General features: G+C 42.2%; 1 protein-coding gene across 6 annotated transcripts in view; it reads right to left on the reverse strand.

Annotated features, from left to right (window-relative positions):
- The window catches only part of EDC3 (enhancer of mRNA decapping 3), a 74,204-nt gene that overhangs the window by 48,028 nt on the left and 3,064 nt on the right, over positions 1-23,112 (reverse strand). Inside the window, exons 2-4 of one of the 6 annotated variants that reach the window (XM_075069504.1) lie at positions 20,230-20,397; positions 17,707-17,888; positions 15,465-15,778 (exon numbers count right to left, since the gene is read on the reverse strand). In XM_075069504.1, coding sequence (XP_074925605.1) covers positions 15,465-15,778; positions 17,707-17,870 — 478 coding nt within the window. In that variant the 5' untranslated portion in view covers positions 17,871-17,888; positions 20,230-20,397. Of the gene's footprint in view, positions 1-15,464; positions 15,779-17,706; positions 17,912-19,944; positions 20,162-20,229; positions 20,398-23,112 lie in introns of those variants that run through there. The other 5 variants (XM_075069503.1, XM_032799830.2, XM_032799829.2 and 2 more) reach the window with 5 other exon arrangements.

Here is a 23,112-nt window from a genome sequence, read left to right on the forward strand (position 1 = left end):
GTACAGCCAGCGCTGCAAACAGGGAGTTGCAGCGCTGGCTGAGCTTTTAAGTGTAGACACCTGCTAAGTTGCAGCTCTGTAACCCCCTCGCCAGCGCTGCAACTTGCAAGTGTAGCCAAGCCCTAATAGGATGCAGAGCTGTTCACCTCTAGGGCACTGGCTTGAATCTAATGCAGATCAGTAGTACCTAAGATTCCTAACTGACGGTCGTTCATATATTGCTCTTGCCTTTGTTATATCTGTTCTGTGGATAAACGGCAGACAGTGTGTCCAGGGTTTTCAATCCAGCTCATTCATGAGCATGCAGTTCTCTCATTCTCATCACAGGCGCACACACACAAACGACTTCTCCTCTCCCAGCCCATTCATCCTCCCAATACACCAGAAAAGTCATTGCTAGCCAGCCTCCTGTGCCTGTGTGTTCAGCTTATTCAAGTGAAAGATGTATGGCTTGGCATCAACTTAGCAGTTTGCCATGTCACAAAAAAGAGCACTTCCTTCCGAAAAGGTAAACAATACTTCCTGAACTTCTTTACCTTTCAGTTATAAACAGTCAAGCAAGTATAAAGTCTCCAGTGGGTTGACTGCCTTCCTGTAAGATCCCCCTGGGAGCTTTTACTACCAGCCCTAGCATGAATGAGCACAGTGCCAGCATTGCACGTAACCCATTGTTGTGTAACCCACACTGCCATTAGTTATTGATTTCTGTCACACAACCAAGCACTGTAAAGGGAGAACTATGTCCCTGACTTAGCACGCTAAAGTCATCGAAAGGTCAGTTGCAGCCGTTTTAACTCCAGCCACTACTACTCCTGAGAGAAAGCTCCAGAGAATGTCTCATTGCATTCCTCCATGGACTTCTTAATCCCCTCCCCCTGCAGCTAGCATCTCTTGCATCCCTCTTTTGACAGATTCACACATTTAATTTGCTCCCCCAAACCTATACATTTCAGAGAGGTTAGGAGTTTTGATCTGTTTACAATCCAAGTTGTCATGCACTGGACTCTCAAACATCTAATACAGAGGGTCCAAGACTCTCCCCCAAAACTGTGGGGGACCGAGAAGACGACTGAATAAAGTTGTAGATCTAACACCTGTAGATGTCTCAAACTCAAGCCTGCCTTATGTTTTCATTGGTTTCCAAAGATTTCAGACAGTTTTAAGTCAAATCAGTAAAAGAAGATGTGACATTTTGGGTTTTTCTCAGAGTAACTGCTTTCTCTCCCCTGTTTAAAGATGATTTGGAGGAGTTTAAAGCTCTCTCGGCTAACTACAGAGCTACCAAAAGGCTAGCAAAGTGGTGTAAACTGGTGCAACTAGCACACAAACTTCAGACAGTGAGGTCAAAGCAAAGCAGGTCTCAGATTACAGCTGGATAAACCTATATTTGGGAGGCTCAAAGAGGGACTTTCAGAGAGATGCCCAAGGGGATATAACTTGGAGTGGTTGGATGTAATTAAGGAAAATTCAGGAAACTTACTAAGTGAAATTTAAGAGACTATGGAACGGACATGATGGAAGCACCATCAAATGAAACATTTGAAAATTAGACAGGATTAAGATGACAAATGTCTATACCCAAATGCAAGGACTATGGGGAACAAACAGGAAGAACGTGAAGCAAGAATGGCATGATATTTTCCAGAGGTGTTTTTTACCATGTAAAATCACGCCTTTCACCACCTCAGGAAAAACCAACTAGTCGCAGTTTAAGGCATTTTCCAGTTTAAAAACTGTTACATTAATGCATATGCATATTACACTTAGTTTTAGCTGTGGTTACCTAAGGCAAAAGATCAAGAGATTAATTTAGGGTTGTACAAATAAGAAGTAAAACTGCAGTGAGTGTAATATTAATATATATTATTATAATAGTGAATGTCCGAATGTCTGTATACACTTTGGTTGGATATTTTTCCAAGGAAGGCACATGTCATGACTCACTTCATATTTTCAATATTATATAAACAAAAGTCAAAAACTTCCGATTATGTGAAAATGACAATAATTCAGAGCTGTAGGTTTGAAGCATTAAACAATCAGAAACATGCAGAGTTGTAGACTACAAGTCCAGGCATGTTTGGCCACATAGCATTCTGTAGCAGAAGACCAAATTTGACAGAGCAGACAGCCCGAGCCTATTCCTCAGTTTTGAATGCATCCAAAGTTTAAAAGATTTGTTCTATGCTTGCTGAACTTGAGACATATGCAATTGTACTACCCGTTCTATGAAGTCAGATGGAATAACAGCACTCTTTAGATTTTCCCCACTATATTAAAGGAAAGCTTTTTCCTTGATAGTAGATGAAAACATTGAGTTTGGATACAGCAATTCTTCTACTTTAAATGCAAGTATATATGGCAGAAAGTCAGGATTTTTGCTGTGCAACCAGTGTCTTACAATTTCTTCTTGTTCAGCTGACAAATTTCTTTCCTGCATATTTTGGATGAAGGAGGTTGGCCAACATGTGTACAGGAGTAATTGCCTCAGGAAATCTTTTGTACTTTTACTTTGCGTGGTGCAAAATCTTCATTTATCAGTAGATCCAACTATACTTTGTACGCTACAGTAATTGTTGATGTGCTCCTTTGGAGTCCGTCAAGTGCCACTGCAACTGATTTCAATTGACTGATCAAGTAATTTCCCTCTTGGTAAATCCTTTGATTATCAATTATACTGACCATCCTATCTTCAAGTTCTGCCTCATGATCACTCACAATCCTGAGATAATGTGGCTGATTATTAAACATATCACCAAGACACTAGGGCCTGATAAAACACATCCTAAAATTCCTATGGGACTGAGAAAATAGCTGAGCCATTAGTGATGATCTCTGAAAAGTCATGAAAGACAGGAGAGTTTCCAGAGGACTGGAAAAGGGCAAATAAAGACAATCCAGGGAATTACAGACCAGTCACCTTAACTTCAATACCCAGAAAGATAATGGAGCAAATAATTAAGCAATTTGCAAATACTCAGAAGATAATAAGGTGATAAGTAACAGTCAGCATAGATTTGTCAAGAACAAATCCTGTCAAACCAACCTAATAGCTTTCTTTGACAGGATAACAAGCCTTGTGGATGGGGGGGAAGCAACAGATGTGATATATCTTGTCACGTCTACACTGACACAGTTACAGCGCCGCTCAGAGACCATTGAAGGGAAACCGCTGTTAGGTGTTCACACTGTCAGCTGCCTATGCAATAGCATGTTCACACTTGCAGCAGTATTCAGAGTGGTGCACTCTGGGCAGCTATCCCACACAGCACCTCTTTCTCTTCTGCTGCTAAGACTTGTGGGAATGCGGAGGGGGTCGCGGAGCATCCTGGGTCCAGTCCCAATGCCACGTGATGCATTGCTTCATATCCCAGCAATCCCTGTGCTTCCGTCTACATCTGGCGCCATCTTTCAACGCTTTGTGTACTGCGCGCTCTTCCTCTTCGGGCTGCAGGAATGGATCCCAAACTGTTGACCAGTATGCTGCTCACTCTGACGAACACGTCATGAGTGGCAGTGGAATTATTCCAAATTATTCCGAATTATTCCAAAGGCAAGAGGAGTGCGACATTGATCTCTCCATGCATAGTAGCTACGACACGAGATTGCTCATGGCATTCATGGAGGTGCTGACCATCATGGAACGCTGCTTTTGGGCTCGGGAAACAAGCACTGAGTGGTGGGATCACACTGTCATGCACGTCTGAGATAACAAGCAGTGGCTGCAAAACTTTCGGATAAGGAAAGCCACATTCATGGGACTGTGTGACGAGCTCGCCCCAGCCCTATGCACAAGGACATGAGAATGAGAGCGGCCCTGATGTTGGAGAAGTGCATGGCGCTGGCTACTCCAGACTGTTACCAATTGGTCGCTAATCAGTTTGGAGTGGGAAAGTCTACCACTGGACTTATGTTGACGGAAGTGTGCAGAGCCATTAATCACATCTTGTTCTGAATGACCTGACTCTGGGCAACATGTGTGACATTGAGGATGGCTTTGCACAAATGGCTTCCCTAGCTGCGGAGGGGCGATACATGGCATGTATATTCCAATTCTGGCTCCAGACCACCTAGGCACCGAGTATAATAATCGCAAGAGGTATTTCTCAATGGTTCTCCAGGCACTTGTGGATCACTATGGGCGTTTCACAGACATTAATGCAGGCTGGTCTGAAAAGGTGCATGACGCACGCATCTTTCGGAACACTGGCCTGTTCAGGAAGTTGCAAACAAGGACTTTCTTCCCAGACAGGAAGATCACCGCAGGGGAAGTCGAAATGCCCATTGTGATCCTGGGAGACCTCGTCTACACTTTAATGCCGTGGCTTATGAAGCCATACACAAGTCTACTTGACAGCGGCAAGCAGCAGTTCAATGACAGGCTGAGCAAGTGCAGAATGACTGTTGAGTGTGCTTTTGGCCGTTTAAAGGCCCACTGGCGCTGCTTCTATGGGAAGCTAGACCTGGCCAATGACTATATTCCTATGCTTATAGCCGAATGCTAGACGCTCCATATTTGTGAAGGGAAGGGTGAAGCTTCACTCAGGTCTGGAACTCAGAGGCTCAGCACCTGGAGGCTGAGTGCGAACAGCCAGAGACCAGGGCTATTAGAGGGACACAGGACAGGGCATAAGGATCAGGGATACCTTGAGGCAGCAATTTGAAGCTGAAAGCCATTAACATTTGTTGCTATGCTCGGGCATGCAGTGTTTGTAATGCTAGGAGGTGATTGGTGCCAACAACACAGTAAGTGAGTTTAACATAATTGTATGGTTGTTTGCAGGGCTCTTTTTGCTTTCAGTTAATATAATAAAGATTACTTTCAAACCAACACACTTCTTTTATTAAAAGACAACAACTGGAGGAGAGAGTCAAACAAAAAAAAAAAACCATCAGCAGTGAGGGGGATGGCGGAAGGGAAGATCCCAGAAGGAGAAGGGATCCTGGGACGGCTAAGGATTTGTGTATGTCGAGGGATCATATCCAACTTTCTCCTTTGGAGTACAATGCAGCGGGTACTGTACTTCAGCAGGGCCAAACTGCAGAGGGATAGGTGTTGAGTGCAATGGATTGTGGGAGTCCACAGTGCACAGAGGGAGCGGGAAAGTGGAATGCTGTGGGTAGAGACTGGAGCCAGGAGGTTGGTAAGAGCGTGCTGGCAGTGTCTAGGGGGCACATGGGAAAGAGTTTTGTGACAGTAGCTGCAGGGGAGGGCAGATGCGGAGCTGATCCGTTTGAAGAGCTAGTATCATCTGGAGCGTGTCTGCTTGGCGCCCCATAACCTTTAAGAGATGTTCTGTGGCTTCATTCTGGCGTGCTGTGTTCTCCCTTTGGTCCCTCTTCTCACTGTCCCGCCACTCCTTCAATTCCCGTTTCTCAGCAGCTGAGTGCATCATAACCTCATGCAGAAAGTTCTCCTTAGTTCTTCTTGGCTGCTTTCTAATTCTGCGCAGCCGTTCGGCCGCTGATAACAAAGAGGGAGGCTGGGCTCCCAAGATCATCTCTGTGAAGTTTAAATGCAACATTTTACAGCAGCAGTATTGTTTGCAACACAGACAACACTGATTCATTGATTTAAAACATAGCCAATATTCACACACCTGTCACTAACAGGCTGATCCCAGGCAAATACACATGAGCCATAAGACCCCCAAAATGGTGAGTAGCCACAGGGTCAGGATAAATTACTCTTCCTGGACCCTGCTGTACACTGGGCACGTGGCTCTCAGGGAGAGTCAGCACTGTAGGGGGAGCCTGATAATCATTCCTGTCCCCACACTTTCCACAGGATATGATCATTATGGAAGATAGTCTCGCTGCCGAGGGTGAGCAGTGAATCAAGGGAGGGTCTTCTCCACGCTTGTAGCTTCCACCTTGGCACCTATGCGGCTCACCTGTGTGCAGCAATGATTCCTGCCCCGCCACCCATCAGGATGGCACAGTGGTGTGGGAAAGTTACCATTAATGGGGCAAGAAACAAAGCAGCTCTGCCAAAGAACTTGCAGTAGCGGATTGCCCAGTATCTCCACGAGAGCTTCCTGGAGATCTCTGAGGGAGATTCCCATGAATTGAGGGAGTCAGTCAACGGCCTGTTCCGCCACTCAGACTAGACATGCAGTGGGAGACAAGCCTGCTTTCTGCAACCCTCCTGCCCCCAACAACTCCCTTCAGCAATTCCCAAAATCAGATCCACTTACCAAGGGGCTCCCCTCCTTTTGGACTTTGCCAATCTCCAATAGCTGAGACTGGTTAGCCTCCTCCGGGATAGAAAAGAGCTCCTGGCTGCATGCATCTCTGGTCTCCAAGTCATCCTCTGCCTCTGGGTTCCCCTCCCTGTCCACATCCTCATCCCAGATTTCCTCTTCCTGGCTTGGTCCACTCTCAACTGGCATGCGAGCCACCAAAGTATCCACAGTGGTCTTCACAGTGGAGGTGGAGTCACCTCCAAGTATCATGTCCAGCTCTTTGCAGAACCAGCAGCTCATGGGCACAGCACCGGAGCAGCAGTTTGCTTCATGCGCCTTGTGGTAGGCATTTCACAGCTCCTTCACTTTGACCCTGCACTGCAATGTATCCCGGTCATGCCTCGTTTCAATCACGCATCATGAAATCTGTCCATAGGTATCCTAATTCCTATGGCTGGAGCGCAGCTGGGACTGCACAGCCTTCTCTCCCCAAATGCTGATGAGGTCCAGCAGCTCGGCATTGCTCCAAGCAGGGGATCACCTGGTGCATGGAGCAGGCATGGTCACCTGGAAAGATGCACTGAGACCACTGCATGGATTACCGAGCAAACAGTAAGGGGAGTTCCAAATTTCCAAAGGAATTTACAGGGTGGGGATGATGGTTGGTCACCTGAGGGCAGGACTATGGAGTTCAGACCAATGACCAGAGAGGTGAGAACAAGCATTATGGGACACCTCCCAGAGACCAATCGCAGTGCTGTAATCGCCACGGTGTCTACACTGGCACCGCAGCACTGTAGCTCCAGTGCAGAAACTATACGCCTCTCGTTGGGGTGTTTTTTTTAAAGTGCTGCAACTTGACAGTGTGTACACCTCGGGAGTTACAGTGCAGAAAGCGGTTTTACTGCACAGAAACTTGCCAATGTAGAAAGATCCTAAGGCTTTTGATACTGTCTTGCACAACCTTCTCATAAACAAGCTAAGGAAATACAACCTATATGGAGCTACTATCAGGTGGGTGCATAACTGGTTGAAAAACTGTTCCCAGAGAGTAGTTATCAGTAAGCTGGAAGGGCGTATCAAGTGGGGACCACAGGGATCAGTTCTGGGTCCAGTTCTATTCAATATCTTCATAAATGATTTAGATAATGGCACAGAGAGTACATTTATAAAATTTATGGACAATAGCAAGCTGGGAATGGTTGCGAGTACTTTGGAGGACAGGATTAAAATTCAAAATGATCTGGACAAATTGGAGAAATGGTCTGAAGTAAAAGAATAAAATTCAATAAGGACAAATGCAAAGTACTCTGCTTAGGAAGGAACAATCAGTTGCACACACACAAAAATGGGAAATGACTGCCTAGGAAGAAGTACTGCGGAAAGAGATCTGGGCGTGATAGTAGATCACAAGCTAAATATGAGTGAACAGTTATCCCTGTCAGGGATGGTCTAGATAATACTTAGTCCCGCCATGAGTGCAGGGGACTGGAATAGATGATCTCTCGAGGTCTCTTCCAGTCCTATGATTCTATGTTTTTAGACATGTTATTTGACTTTTCCATCATAGGTCACCATGATTTGAGTCTTAACAGAACTTGGCATTCTTTTAACCAGTATTACGAAAATACTTTGCAAATCTATAGCATGTTTCATCAAAGCACTTCATGAAAGGTCTGGCTAAATCTACCTCGACACATGTGATGCACATCCATACATAACCAAAGTGTTGCCATCTTGTTCCAAATCACTTCTCATACTTTGCATCTTTTTCTCATTGTCTGTCAGGTAGCTCTTAACACAATGACAGTTCCTTTGCTAATATTGTGGCTTCTCTTTCCAGTGTAGCATGGTACTTCCGAGTTTTCTTACTGCTTCCAGTATCAATCACTGGTACAGAAACCACAGTTAGACATCACTGGATCATTGTACATATTAATACTAGCTGACTGAAGTAATGTAACTGCTTTTCCATGTAATCTGTTGAGTGCTTCCACCTTTAAACCATTAGTAACTGCATCTAACTATTCACCTGCTGTCTGCTTTCGACTAGTGCTTTGTAGTCTGGCCTTAGGAAGATAATCATTGCTTGAAAAACTGGATACTCAACAACAGAAAAGGGAATTTTACAGCCATAAAAAAAAATGCTGTCATTTTTAAGTCTACATTTTGTTTCAATTCTGGAGTTGCTTTTGTTACACACACATCCATTTGTGGTTGAAAAACTGACATTTCCTTCTTGTTGTCTTTGGCTGACCCGGGTGTGGCTTTCTTCTGACGTTCTTGGCAATGGCAAGTACCTTCATCCTCATAGTCTGATTCTAGTGCTCACATACGTCTAGCCAGAGTCAGTGATTCTGGTGTCTCTTTGTTCTTTTCTCAGCATTTTGCAACATGTTTCCTGGTATAGTCTGCCTTCCCACTTACTTTTTCTTTGCAACTTCTGCATCTAAGATTCTCTTTGCCATCTTCATGAACTTTCTCAAAATAGCCATGAATTGGATCAAATGGTCTTTCACATTCGCTCACATTGAAATATGTTGACTTGAGACACTGAGTTCAGTTGCAGCAGTTGCAACTCCAGCCAATCAGATCAAGAGCCGGAGTACTGGACTAGACAGTTTGTTTAGCAGTTTACCTCAAACAGAAAAAACTTCTGAATCTGGGAATTCCCCTTCTTTCTTTGCTAAACAAATGTAATTTGCATTGCTGAACAAAGAAGGGGAATTTCCCAGTTCAGAAGTTCCGGTTTCTGTTTGAGGTAGTCAAAGCAACAGCATACAGCTTCTATTTTTTGTTTTAATTTTAATTAAAGGAAATAAAAAAGGACCATATTACTGCAAAACTAATATCAAATTGCTAAATATTTGTCACTAATTTTCATTAGTCTATTTTAATAATAAATTTTATTCTTTCCACTTTCCTGGTTCAAACCAGTATTTACCAGCACCCTGAACTAAACTAGTTTTTCCTAGGAAATTGCCAACCCTAAATGGAAGTATTAGTACATAAGCTACATTATGACTTAACTGACATCAGAGACTTGCTGGGATAAATCTCATGACTAGAACATCACTATAGGGGGTTCAGCTTGTTCAGGAAGGACAGGCAGGGAAAAAAGAAAGATGGTGTTGCATTATACACCAAGAAAATATACACTTGTGCTGAAGTCCAAAAGAAGGCAAGAGACAGACCAGCTGGAAGTCTCTGGGTAAAGAAAAAGAAAAAAGGGGAGGGAAAGAGACAGAGTGATGTCAGGAAGAAGAGGTGGATGAGGCATTTCTAGAACAAATAACAAATACCCAAAACACAAGACCTGGTAGTAATTTGGGACTTTACTTATCCAGGCATCTGTTGGAAACACACAAACATTTTATTTCAAGAACTTTTTGGGGACAACCTTTTGTTTCAGAAAGTGGAGCAAGTAACCAGGGGACAGCCTTTTGAGACTTGATTCTGATCAACAGGGTGGAACTGGCTGTGAATCTGAAGGTGGAAGGCAATTTGGGTTAAAATGATCATGAAATGATAGATTTCATTATTCTAAGGAAAGGAAGGAGTAAAAACAACAGAATAAGGACAATGGACTTCAAAAAAAGCACACTAAAACTCAGAGCTTCTACGTGTGACATTATACTCCATAGTCTTTATGAAAATATCCTTGTGATATGAATGACATAACAGACATATTTTATGCAAGATGGCTCATGTGAGATATCACTGGAAAGGTTATAATTTACTGAATGCGATTATCCAATTTGTATGCCTGTATCATTTCTGTATCTGAAGCTAGTAATACTGACTATCTATATTTCAGCTATGTTACTTTGGGTGATGCCCCCGTTAACACTTCAGGTACAACAATGAAAAAGCCCGACAGTCCTGATGGCCCACCAGGAAGAGACAATAGACTGTAAAAGAGCTTGGTCTTCTTGTGAACATGTTGGTCAACCTGTGAAGAATGGCTACAGGGATCCGACAGAGGCATGTGACCATGTCACTTGATACTGGAACCCATCTTGAATTCTGTACTTTTCCATGAGAAGCTGTGGGATGGGCGTGGGGTCAAACTAGAAGCAAAGGACTCCTACCTTATGCAATTCCTATTTAAGGGTGGGGAGTGAGGTAATCCAGATTGTCAGTTCTCCCGTGCTGCCCCACCCAAGATGGCTGCTGGAAACAACTAAGACTGAACTGGAGGAAAGAAATAGACCCATGCTGGAAGCATATCTGGCCTGTGAAGAAGATCATTAGAACCACATTTAGGGTGAGTTACATGTAACCAGTTTCTTTAGTGTATTAAGCTTAGTTTGCGTGCTCTGTTTTATTTTCTTACTAATCTGCCTTGTTCTGTCTGCTACCTCCTTAACTACTTAAAATACACCTCTTATAGTTAATAAATTTATTTTTGGTTTATAACAGAACCCAGTTTATGTGATTTCTAATGAGGGGGAGGAAAGGGAGAGAAGTTGTGCATACCCTCCTCCACATTGAGGGAAGAGGCAAATTTCATATAATTTTGGGTTTGTATTCCAAGGCGGGGTAGACATCTGCGTGCTGTGACAAGCCCCTTAAGATGAGCCTTCTCAGAACAGATCTCTGTCTCTCTGTGCAGCTGGGTGTGGCCCTGCCTGTGTGCTTGGCTGGAAAAGGTTGGGGAGCCTAGCCTAGCAAGACCAGCTAAAAAGGGGGCCCAGGCTGGCAGAACAGTCTGCCTCAGTGGCATCCCAGTACACCAGGTGACATCCCAGGGGGTCCAACCTGTCATAGTAAGGTCCTATAGGAAAAAAATCTAAGGGATAAAGGGATTCAAGAGAGCTGGAAGTTTCACTATGAGACAATATTAAAGGCACAACTGCAAACTATCCCAATGTGAAGGAAAGATAGGAAGAATAGTAAGAAGCCAATATGGCTCCATTAGGAGCTCTCTAATTACCTTAAAATCAAAAGGGAACAGAAATTGCTAAGGAGGAGTACAAAAGAATAGCACAAGCATGTAGGGACAAAATCAGAAAGGCTAAGGTAAAAAATGAGTTACACCTAGCAAAGGTCATATAAGACAATAAGAAGAGGTTCTTTAAATACACTAGTAGCAACGGACAGATGAAGGAAGGCACAGACCCGCTACTTAAGAAGGCTAAGGTGCTTAATGCCTATTTTGCTTCAGTCTTCACTAAAAAGGTTAATGGTGACTAGATACACAATTACCATCATCAAAGAAGAGGAAGGAACACACAAGCCAAAATAAGGAAAGAACAGATTAAAGAATGTTAGATGTATTCAAGTTGGCAGGGCCTGATGAAATTCATCCTAGGGTACTTAAGGAACCAACTGAAGCAATCTCAAAACTGTTAGCTACTATCTTCAAGAACTCTTGTTGGAGGACAGGTGAGATCCAGAGTACTGGAGCAGAGCAAACATAGTACCTATATTTAAAAAGGGGAACAAAGAGCACCCAGGGAATTATAACTCAGTCAGCATAACTTCAACCCAGTCCCCTGCACATACGTGAACCTTGCTTTCCATGCCCTCCAACACCTTGCACTCATTTCTATATTCCTTTATCTTCCCCAGAATTCTCCATCACCTCCACAGTCCCCTGCACAAACCCCCTTATACGTCTTCCAGATCCTTGCACACACAACACTTGTGTCTTAGTACCCCTACATAACTCTTCCCTGCTTTCCACTTGCCATTCTATGTCTTTGATGCTCCCTTTCTCCCCATACTCATTCCAGGTACACCCCCACGCCACCCTGTCCTAAATTCTCAGCCTTGTCCTACCTCTCACCCCTGGCTCGGCTCAGCTCAGCAACCACAGCAGCAGTCCCTGAAGCTAGGATGAGGTCAGTCTATTTTTTAAAATATTGCTCTATATACACTTTAAAATAACTATTTCAGTGAAATGCTCCCCCTACAGACCCCCCGCCCCCAAATCTTTTCTATCTAGCTATATCTCTATCGGCATTTGTCAACAATGTGAACAAAAATCGAAGTGAATTTGATGTAGCCCAAACCATCTTGAAAATAAAAAATCTCTAACTACTTTTGGGTGGGTTGCAAGTGAATGTCAGGAAAATTATTTTTAACATTTCTGAATTCTACTAAGATTACAATAAAAGCTTGAGATGAGATGCAGCATTGAAAAGTTTTAGAGATATTGGTTTCTTTTTGCACTCTTTGGGAGAAAAGATTGAAAGTCAGATTTATAGTGAGAAGCTAGTTTCAATTCTAGGGAGGCTACCACCATTCCATAAGAAGTTGTCCTGCACTGTAGCATGTAGTTCATAAAACTTCATACTCATCCTCTTCTCATCTGTGCCACTGTAGATTCTGAAAGCTGCTCTGGGCAGCTGCTCTGGGCAGTTGCTCTTTTAAAACAGAAATATTTGCCCACAACCCCTGTAAGTGTTAATAAGCCTTTATGGTCAAATAATGACATCATAAAAGCCAGCTCAAAGGATGCCTGCGGACTTAACTCTGTTGGTTGGATTGGGTAAATACTAGTAGCCATACAAGCAGCCTTTCAGATCTAGATTTTACAAAACACATGCTTAACCTTTAAGTATGTGAGCAGCCCCACAGAAACGAATATGGCTGTGCATATGCTTAAAGTTACGCATGTGCTTAAGAACTCTGCTAAATGTAGCAGGCCCAAGATTTTTATTCTAAGAATGACTGCATTCTATTGTTCCCTCTAATGGTTTATAGCAGCACGTGAGAATAGCACATACTATAGTTTAAAACAGTGGCTCTCAACCTTTCCAGACTACTGTACCCTTTTTCAAAAGTCTGATTTGTCTTGCATGCCCCAAATTTCACCTCACTTAACAATTACTTGCTTACAAAATCAGACACAAAAATAAAAAAAACCAAAAGCGTCATAGCACACTGTTACTGAAAAATTGCTGACTTTCTCATTTTTACCATATAATTATAAAATAAATCAACTGGAATATAACTATTGTACTTACATTTCAGTGTATAGTATACAGAGCAGTATAAACAAGTCATTGTGTGTATGAAATTTCAGTTTTACTGACTTCACTAGTGCTTTTTATGTAGCCTGTTGTAAAACGAGGCAAATACCCAGATTAGCTGATGTGCCCTCGGGAAGACACAGAATTCTTCCCAAGGTACACGTATCTCTGGCTGAGAACATCCATTCTAATTCATTTATTTCTGTTATTCGTTACTTAATAAATCTAATTCTTTTCAGGTTGAAATTTTCCAAGCTTTCCCTCAGCTAGGAGGTGATTATTTTGAGGATTTGGAGCAAATATTTATTCACCCACAATTAAGCACTTATACCTCTATAAACGCAAATTTTTCCCTATGCTGCAATCAGAAATGTTGTACCTGTTATACATATGAGTGTGTTAATGCACTTCTTAGTTAGAGATGATCTCACAAAAAGGCTATATTTAGCCATCTGAAATCAGTGTGCAGCCTGATCTTGCTAATCTCTATCCAAGATACACGCAGTCACCTACATTAGATAACCATTACACACAATCATCAGTGTAGCAAAAGCAATTAAAAGAGACCCAAACATGAAGAACTTAAAAGTCTGACACAGAACTCAGTGCAGGACTATTGTTTTAATCTGTTTCTGTCCCATCCCATAACACCCACTCCCATCCGCATTGTTTGTTGAATTTTTATCTCCCTATTATGGCAGCTGGTTCTCAGAGACCTGCTAGATCCCAGTCCCACTGCAGGGCTCTAGTCTGAGACAGTTAGGAAATCTAAACTGTAGCTAAGAAATATGCCCACTGAAAAGAAGTTAAAGATGGAAGGGACCTGGAATTTATTCAAAAGAGTTCTCAGTTACCTGCACTGATTTGATGGAAACAGACTTTTTTGTCTATGCTGTTGGAGGCTATTATAACGTGAAGTTATTTTGTGTAGAATATACATTATGCACTTGGTTTTTGCCGGTGTATCCTGGACGCTCATAAAAAGTGCAATAAAACCTTACTTTCAGGGGCAAAAAGGTTAGAAATGGAAATGACAGATTAGGTCATCCAGTCCCTTCCACCCAACAACGCAAGGGCCAGCGTAAGAGTGTTTTATGCCCCAGTGCAGAATACTCAGAGTGAAGCCAAATCCTGAGCGGTACGTGCATGGTCTCTCCCATTAGTAGGGCCCTACCATATTCACTGCCATGAAAAATGCATCACGGACCATGAAATCTGGTCTCCGCCCATGAAATCTGGTCTTTTGTGTGCTTTTTACCCTATAGTATACAGATTTCATGGGAGAGACCACTGTTTCTCAAATTGGGGGACCTGACCTGAAAAGGGAGTTGCAGGGGAATCTCAAGGTTATTCTAGGAGGGGTCACAAAATTGCCACCCTTATTTCTGTGCTGACTCCAGAGCTGGGCAGCCAGAAAGTGGCATATGATGGCCAGGTGCCCAGCTCTGCAGGTAACGCCCTGTCAGCAGCAGTGCAGCGGTAAGGGTGGCAATATCATGCCATGCATCCTTACTTCTGTGCTGCTGTCTTCAGAGCTGGGCGGACAGAGAGTGGTGGCTGCTGACTGAGGGCCCAACTCTGCAGGCAGCAATGCAGAAGTATGGGTGGCAATACCATACCATGCCATCCTTACTTCTGCGCTGCTGTTGGCAGTGGCTCTGCCTTCAGAGCTGGCTTCCCAGCCAGAAGCCACTGCTCTCCAGCTGCCAGCAGCAGCACAAGGGTAAGGGTAGCAATACTGCAACCCACCCCACAATAACCTTGTGACCCCCAACAACTCCTTTTTGGGGCAGGGTCCCTACAATTACAACTCCATAAAATTTCAAATTGAAATAATTGAAATCACAAAATTCACAAATTTTTAAATCCTATAAGTGTGAAATTGACCAAAATGGACCATGAATTAGAGATGCCATAACAGCAGTTGTCCACTCAGAGAAACTACGGATGTTGATTTTGTCATCAGATTCTCATGTTGTTATTAATATAGCTAAAAGCCATCACTAAATCACACTTGATTTAAAATAAGTGGCTGGCAGTTTTAAGATCTACATTTACCAAACTTTTGAGGGTAAAAAAATATTTGACAGCTTGTAGCACTTTCCCAAATACCTTAACAGGGTGGAGAAATTAATGGTGTAGAAACAAGACTATCAGTAACAAAATGTTTTTTTTATCTTTCCAGCACCATTTTAATTGCTATATTAAATACTCATTTGAGAACAGTAGTTGATGCAGCAGTGGACTAGATGACAGCGCTAAAGAGAAGGGAAAGCTGCTGAATGGGCAATACACTCACAGGAGTTGTGTCTACGACGGAAACCTTTGGACTGATTCAAGGATTCCAAATGTCGGTCCATGTAGCTCTTAGAGCACTGCTGCTGTTGTGGGGAGATGACAACTTCTTGATTTTTCATGTCTGTTCTCCTTGGGATAGCCTGTGGGGCACTGCTGGTAGGCTTCTTTAGCAATTTGCCAGTGCCGTTTTGATTGGTACCCACTTGGCACCCAATGCCAGGGATGCCTAGTTCAGTATGCTGCAGCTCCCCACTTTGTTTGCTGTCCCCAGGACCTGGGATCTGCAGAATCTTTAGCTCAGTAATATCACCCGCCCTAAACACAGGAAAGAGAACAAAACAAAGTGGGATTCAACATTGGCGCTCAGCTCTACAGAAATCAAGCCCATAGTATGTTAGAGTCTGCAGAAGCATCGGAATGACATTTTTCTCTTAATTCACTGGAACCTAAGGGAAAAAACCCATTAACATAGATTACAATGCCTATTAGGAACACACACACCTAAAGACTATATTCCTCAGACAATACATCTGACTCTTCTGGTCCTGGAAAGAAGTGAACCCCAAATACCTCTTTATCCCACTGGCTCTGTACTTAGTCAGAAGTGGGGAGAGCCATGGTTGGGTAGAAATCTGCTTGAGTTAATAGATTCTAGAAGAATATAGGTGCTATGATTAATCTTATTTTTCAGGTGACTTCCCTTTACCATAGTCTGTTTCTATTGAGAGCAATACCTAAAACAATGAAACTCAGAAAGATGGTACTTAAAAGCTCCTTTGAAGGTCATGAAAACTACAATGCAGTATTGGAAATAATCCACACTTTCATATAATAAAGGAGTTGGGTGCAAGCTGTTAACTAGTCACTCTGGAAAGAGTGGCTATAAGATATGGTCTTTGTCGTTACATTTTTGAAGAATAATCAAACTTCGGAATGAATCTATTGTACTGGGATATAAAAGTAATGTTGTTACCAAGACTGAGTATGTTATGGACTTCGATACCTTTACCAGCATTACATGGATTCTTCCTTCTCTATTCTCCCCCACCTCCCACTCTGAGTTTCAACTCTCTAAGGCCTGGTCTACACTGAGGCATGGTAAATCGATCTAAGTTACGCAACTTCAACTATGTGTATAACATAGTTGAAGTCGACATACTTAGATCTACTTACCATGGTGTCTTCACTGTGATAAGTCAATGGCTGATGCTCTCCTGTCGACTGCGCCTGCACCCCTCTACGTGGTGGAGTACCGGAGTCAATGGAAGAGCGCTCAGTGCTCGATTTATCACGTCTAAACTAGACACGATTAATCAACACCCGCTGGATCGATCACTGCCTGTTGATCCAGCAGGTAATGTAGACAAGCCCTAAGCAAGAGAGACTGCCTAGGGTTGCTATTTAATCTTTGTTTAGTAATAAAATAGTTAAATCTGTGTATTTGTGGAAATCATTTAAATCTGTGTATTAACTCTGCCAATTTGCAAATAGAAAAATAATAGAAAAAATCTTTGGTTACTAATTTTTACTCTTCTCCAGTAACATAACGGGAGCTTGGGGTAGAGGTAGAGGGCAGGTAATTTAGTAGAACAGCAGCAATACCTTCCTACACAGCAGTAGGCTTGTTAGTTTTGGATGCTGTTGGTATGTCTCTCCAAGGCCAATCTGCACCAATTGGCTTGCAAATTATAAAACAAGATTATTGTGCCAAAGAGAAGAGAATTCTTGCCAGACAGATATCAAGAGCTATCTAGATGGAGGAAAAGAAAGAAAATGGTAGAAGATAAGACAGATCTGAAGATAAACATGCAGTTGGAGCCATAAAACAGATTTATTTGTGGCAAGGATCTAATTTAAATGATTACCAGCTTCACTCTCACTTCAGTTGTGCTTTAGTAAACACAAACATTAAACTTCTCATGGACAAAAATTCCACAGAGTCTGCCTAATGTCTCATGTAACTGTAAGCTGGAGGACAGGTAATACACAGTGACCCTGTGCAGACAGCCATTTTCTTTGCTCCTACCAATGTGTTCCAATTGTGATCTACATCTGTGTCACATTGTAACCCAGACAACAAAAAGCCCAAAGACAGCATCTCTTGCTTTCTGTATAGGTCCTACCAAAAGTAACAGAGGCACTTTTCAGTCAAAGATAAGCAGTAACGAGTTTTGAAGCAAAATGCCCCAACTTCAGCCATATGTAAAGTTTGCTTGGAAGAAACAGACAGAGGAGACACTTACCTGAAGGTGACCTCTGGCACGAGGCACTTGACCCCATTGTGGAAAGGCCGCGTCAGGGAGATGGTCTGACTGATCTGATCCACAGCCGACACTCGTCCCTGATACACTCCCAGGCTGTCTCCACAGTTAATGGACACAATGCTTCCAAGCCAGTCTGTAGCCATATTTCTGACACGTGATCACTATAAAATGAAGACATGATTGGCTGGGGAAAAAAACAGGAGACTGAAAACCTAATTAGCATCAGCTATATCCCCCCATGCCATGGTCTTAGACAACATGTAGGTCCTTACTTTGGTGGTTTGTCTTTTCATAGTGGGAAAGGGATAATACCCATATATACTTTAAGATCCTATTTAGATTGTAAGATCATTTGACAGAGATCATGCCTGTAGGCTTGTCTGTAAAGTATCTAGCAGAGTTTTGTTGCGACACAAGTAATACTGGATAAAACTTAGTCTCACACAACCAGAATCCGTATAATGCTGTAATCTAAAAAAACACCAGTAATTTTCTGTACGCATTCCAACCCTAACTACTTTTTCTGCGGTGTTCTGGTTAAATTACAGTTCAAGTATCTAGATCCACCAGCCTACATTCTCCCTGGAGCTTCAGTCACATACCTCTGTCGTAACTTCCCGTTCTAAACACTTGTGTAGTGATAATGGAACAGAAAGATGGAGCTATAGCTATATAAGGTAAAATCCTGACCTCACTGAAGCCAGGATTTCATCCATAAAATACTATTATCAATCCCACAATTACCTAACTGATAAGTTTTAACATAAAACAAATTTCAAAAGTGACTAGTAAGTTACTTTGTTTGACCGTAACTGCATATACACTGCTACTCCGTTATAACGCCACCTCATATAACACGAATTTGGATATAACACAGTAAAGCAGCGCTCCGGAGGAGGGAAGCCTGCGTGCTCCCACGGATCAAATCAAGTTTGATATAACGCAGTTTCATCTATAACGCGGTAAGATTTTTTGGCTCCCAAGGACAGCGCTATATCGCAGTAGAAGTGAATTTCAGACGGTAAACATTCTCATAAATACATATAGTGTGCTTATTTAAATACTTGATCCACCAGTTTCCCCTCAATTCTTAACTCTAGAGTCTCAAGGAAGTGCAACTTTCAATCAACACACTGAAGTGACTGTGCATGCCTTTCCATGTGTGGAGATGTGAGACCCCTAACCTCTGGCTGAGTTACTGAAGTCTCAAATAATGATTTAAAGACTTCAAGTAACAGAATCTGCCATTTACACTAGTTTAAACCTGCAAAGTGACCTGCCCCGTGCTGCAGAGGCAACCCTCCCTCCAGGGCTTCTGCCAATCTGACCTGAGGGAAGATTCCTTTCTGACCATGGACCTTGAGCATCTGGGCAAGACCCACCAGCCAGACACCTGAGAAAGAATTCTCTGAAGTAATTTAGAGCCCTCCTTATCTAGCATTCCATCACTGGCCATTGAAGATATTTGCTGCTAGCAGTCACAGATCAGTTACATGCCATTGTAGGCAGTCCCATCACACCATCCTCTCCCCCATAAACTTATCAAGCTCAATCTTGAAGCGAGTTAAGTTTTTTGCCTCCACTGCTCCCCTTGGAAGGCTGTCCCAAAACTTTACTCCTCTGATCATTCGAAACCTTCATCTAATTTCAAGTCTAAACTTCCTAGTGTCCAGTTTATATCCATTTGTTCTTGTGTCCACACTGGTGCTTATAATTCCTTTCCCTCTCTGGTATTTATGACTCCTCTGTATAAATATATCAGAGGGATATCTCCCCTCAGCTTTCTCTTGGCCAAGCTCTTGAGTTTCCTCTCATAAGGTAGGTTTTTCATTCCTCAGATCATCCTAGTAGCCCTTCTCTGCACCTGTTCCAGTTTCATCTTTCTTAAACATGGGAGACCAGAATACCACATAGTATTCCACATGAGGTCTCACCAGTGCTTTGTATACTGCAGTAGTTCTCAAACTTCTGTACTAGTGACCCCTTTCACATAGCAAGTCTGAGTGTGACCCCCCCACACTTATAAATTAAAGGCACTTAAATATATTTAACACCATTATAAATGCTGGATGCAAAGCAGGGTTCAGGCTGGAGGCTCACAGCTCATGACCCCCCATGCAATAATGTCACGACCCTCTGAGGGGTCCCAAACCCCAGTTTGAGAACCTTTGGTATACTGGTACTAACGCTTCCCTATCTCTACCGAAAATACCTCACCTGGTATATCCTAGGACTGCATTAGCCTTTTTCAAACCTGCATCACAGTAGTCACTCATAGTCACCCTGCGATCAACCAGTACACTCAGGTCTTTCTCCTCCTCTGTCGTTTCCAACTGGTAAGCCCCCAGCTTATAGCAAAAATTCTTGTTGTTAGTCCCTAAGTGCATGACCTTGCACTTTGGACTATTCAATTTCATCCCATTTTTATTACAGACACTCCCTGATTTATGCAAACGTTCCGGAATACGGATCTCCGACCGTTACGCAAAAATCCCCACCCACCTCCTATTTTTAGCTTACGGAACTTTTTCCGTAAGTGCGGATTTGTGTAAGTTGGATCTTGTGTAACCCGGGGAGCATCTGTACTCCAGTTTTCAAAGTCATCCAGGTCTTCTTGTACGATAGTCCGGTCCTCTTTTGTATTGGCAATACCTTCCAACTGTGTGTCACCTGCAAATTTTATTACTGCACACCCAAGATCATTAATAAAAATTAGGGCTGTCAAGCAATTAAAAAAATTATTTGTGATTCATCGCACTGTTAAACAATAACAGAATACCATTTATTTAAACTTTTGGATTTTTTCCACATTTTCAAATATACTCATTTCAATTAAAACAGAATACAGTGCACAGTGCTCACTTTATATTACAAATATTTGCACTGTAAAAAAACTAGTTTTTCAATTAACCTCATACATGTACTGTAGTGCAATCTCTTTATTATGAAAGTGCAACTTACAAATGTAGAATTATGTAAAAAAACCCCACCCCTGCATTCAAAAATAAAACAATGTAAAACTTTAGAGCCTACAAATCACCTCAGTACTATTTTTTGTTCAGCCAATCGCTCAGATAAACAGAGTTTGTTTTACATTTGAAGCGAGATTTTATTAATTTGCCCTGCTTCACTTGTCACAATTACCTGAAAGTAGCGAACAGGTGTTCGCATGCGCACTGGTGATAGCTTGACATTCAAGATCTTTACAGTGCCAGATGCATAAGATTATTTGTCCCTTATGCTTCACAACATCCATGGAATGCAGTCCAATGGTGATAATGGGTCTGCTCGATTAGCAGAATTCACAAAGCACAAAATGCAGACCGACGCATGTTCATTTTCCATCATTCGATCAGATGGCACCAGCAGCGGTTTATTTCTTTTTGTGTTTCAGTTCTGATAAGTTTCCTTGTGGTGTTGGTTTTTAAGACTTCTGAAAGAACCTTCATCCCTGTCGATTTTAGAGGCACTTAAGTTCTTAAAAACTTGGGTCAAGTACTGCAGCTATTTTAGAAATTTCACTTTGGTCCTTCTCTGCATTTTGTACAAATCTGCAGCAAACGTGTACTATAAAATGAAACACACTGGTGCATGAGTATCAGTCCGGCTACATCATAACATTAAATATATGGCAGAATGGTGGAATAAAATAGAGCCGACAGACATATCTTCTTCCCACACGGGTTCACTCACAAATTTAATTATATGCCTCTATTTTTTAATGCACGCATCATCAGCATGACGCATGTCCTCTGGAATGGTGACCCAAAGCATGAAGGGAGCATCTGAATTGTTTAGCCATATCTGCATGTAGATATCTTGCAATGCTGACACAAAAGTCCCATGAAATTCTGATTCACTTTTCTGGTGACATGTTATCATAAGCCTTCACCTCAGATTTGACTCTAGCGTACGCTGCCTACCGCACATCAATAGCTTCCACTCAGATCTGAACTTAGCTTCATAAACTGAGAAGCTATCATGAACGCCTCTAAGCTTAATTACACCGAATAATCTGATATCGCTGCCTACCAGCAGAAAATTTCCAGGTCTGGCTCACTCTCGGTTCCCCAACCTTCCCGTGGGACCAGACCCGAGGCTCTGAGTCCTTACACAAAGGGACAATAAACCTTCCGCCCACCTCTCCCACCCAGACATTTTCTCTCTGGGCTAACCTGAGAGTTACTAGATGCAACGTCTTTACATCCAAACGCAGAAGCATGTTCTCTCTTCCACAAAGAGACAAACCCAAAGCAAGGAACGAAAAGTTCTCTCTCTCTTCCCGTAGCTTCTTCCCGCCCTGGCACTAAGGAGAGTCTAAACACAGGCAGCAGTTTCCCCCTCCCCTGTCTTCCTTCTCCAACCCCACTAAATTTTTCTGGTGGGTCAACGAAAAAACAAATCACAGTCTTAAAGCAAACTTTTATAATAAAAAAGAAAGAAAGAATAGAATTAAAGTTCTCTGTTAATACTAGAATCTAAGATACGGGTTATTCAAACTTATAGAAATGAATAAACAATGAAAAGGGATGAACAGCCTTATCCAACAACAATACAATTTACAAGTACTTATAGCCAAATACACATAAGACTCACAGCCGTCAAGATGCAAATACTTTTGCTACCTTTGTACTTACAACTGGGAAACAGAAGATTAGAAGGACTGGAAATAGATCCTCTCCTAGCTGAGAGAGCACAGAACAGACAAAGACCCAAGACCAAGAAACCCCCACAAATTCCCTCCCTTAAGCTTTGAAAAATCCGGTTTCCTGATTGGTCCTCTTGTCAGGAGTTTGGTTCCCTTTGTTAACCCTTTACAGGTAAAAGAAACATTAACCCTTAGCTATCTGTTTATGACAACTGTAAATAAGATGTGGGCAGCATTATCTCCCATAAATGCAAACAAACTTGCATGTCTTAGTGATTGGCTGAACGAGAAGTAGGACTGACTGCACTTGTAGGCTCTAAAGTTTTGCATTGTTTTGTTTTTGAGTGTAGTTATGTAACAAAAAAAATCTACAGTTGTAAGTTCCATTTGCACGATAGAGATTGCACTACAGTACTTGTATGAGGTGAACTGAAAAATACTATTTATTTTGTTTATCATTTTTACAGTACAAATATTTGTAATCAAATAATATAAAATAAACAGTGCACACTTTGTATTCTGTGTTGTAACTGAAATCAATATATTTGAAAATGTAGAAAAGCATCCAAAATATTTAATAAATGTCAATGGGTATTCTATTGTTTAACAGTGCAATTAAAACTGCGATTAATCGTGATTAATTTTTTTGAGTTAATTGCGTGAGTCAACTGCAATTAATCGACAGCCCTAATAAAAATGTTAAATAAGACTGGCCCCAAGACCATTCCTTGAGGAAC

The sequence above is a fragment of the Chelonoidis abingdonii genome, chromosome 9 (assembly GCF_003597395.2).
Source record: "Chelonoidis abingdonii isolate Lonesome George chromosome 9, CheloAbing_2.0, whole genome shotgun sequence".
Taxonomy (NCBI): Eukaryota; Metazoa; Chordata; order Testudines; family Testudinidae; genus Chelonoidis; species Chelonoidis abingdonii.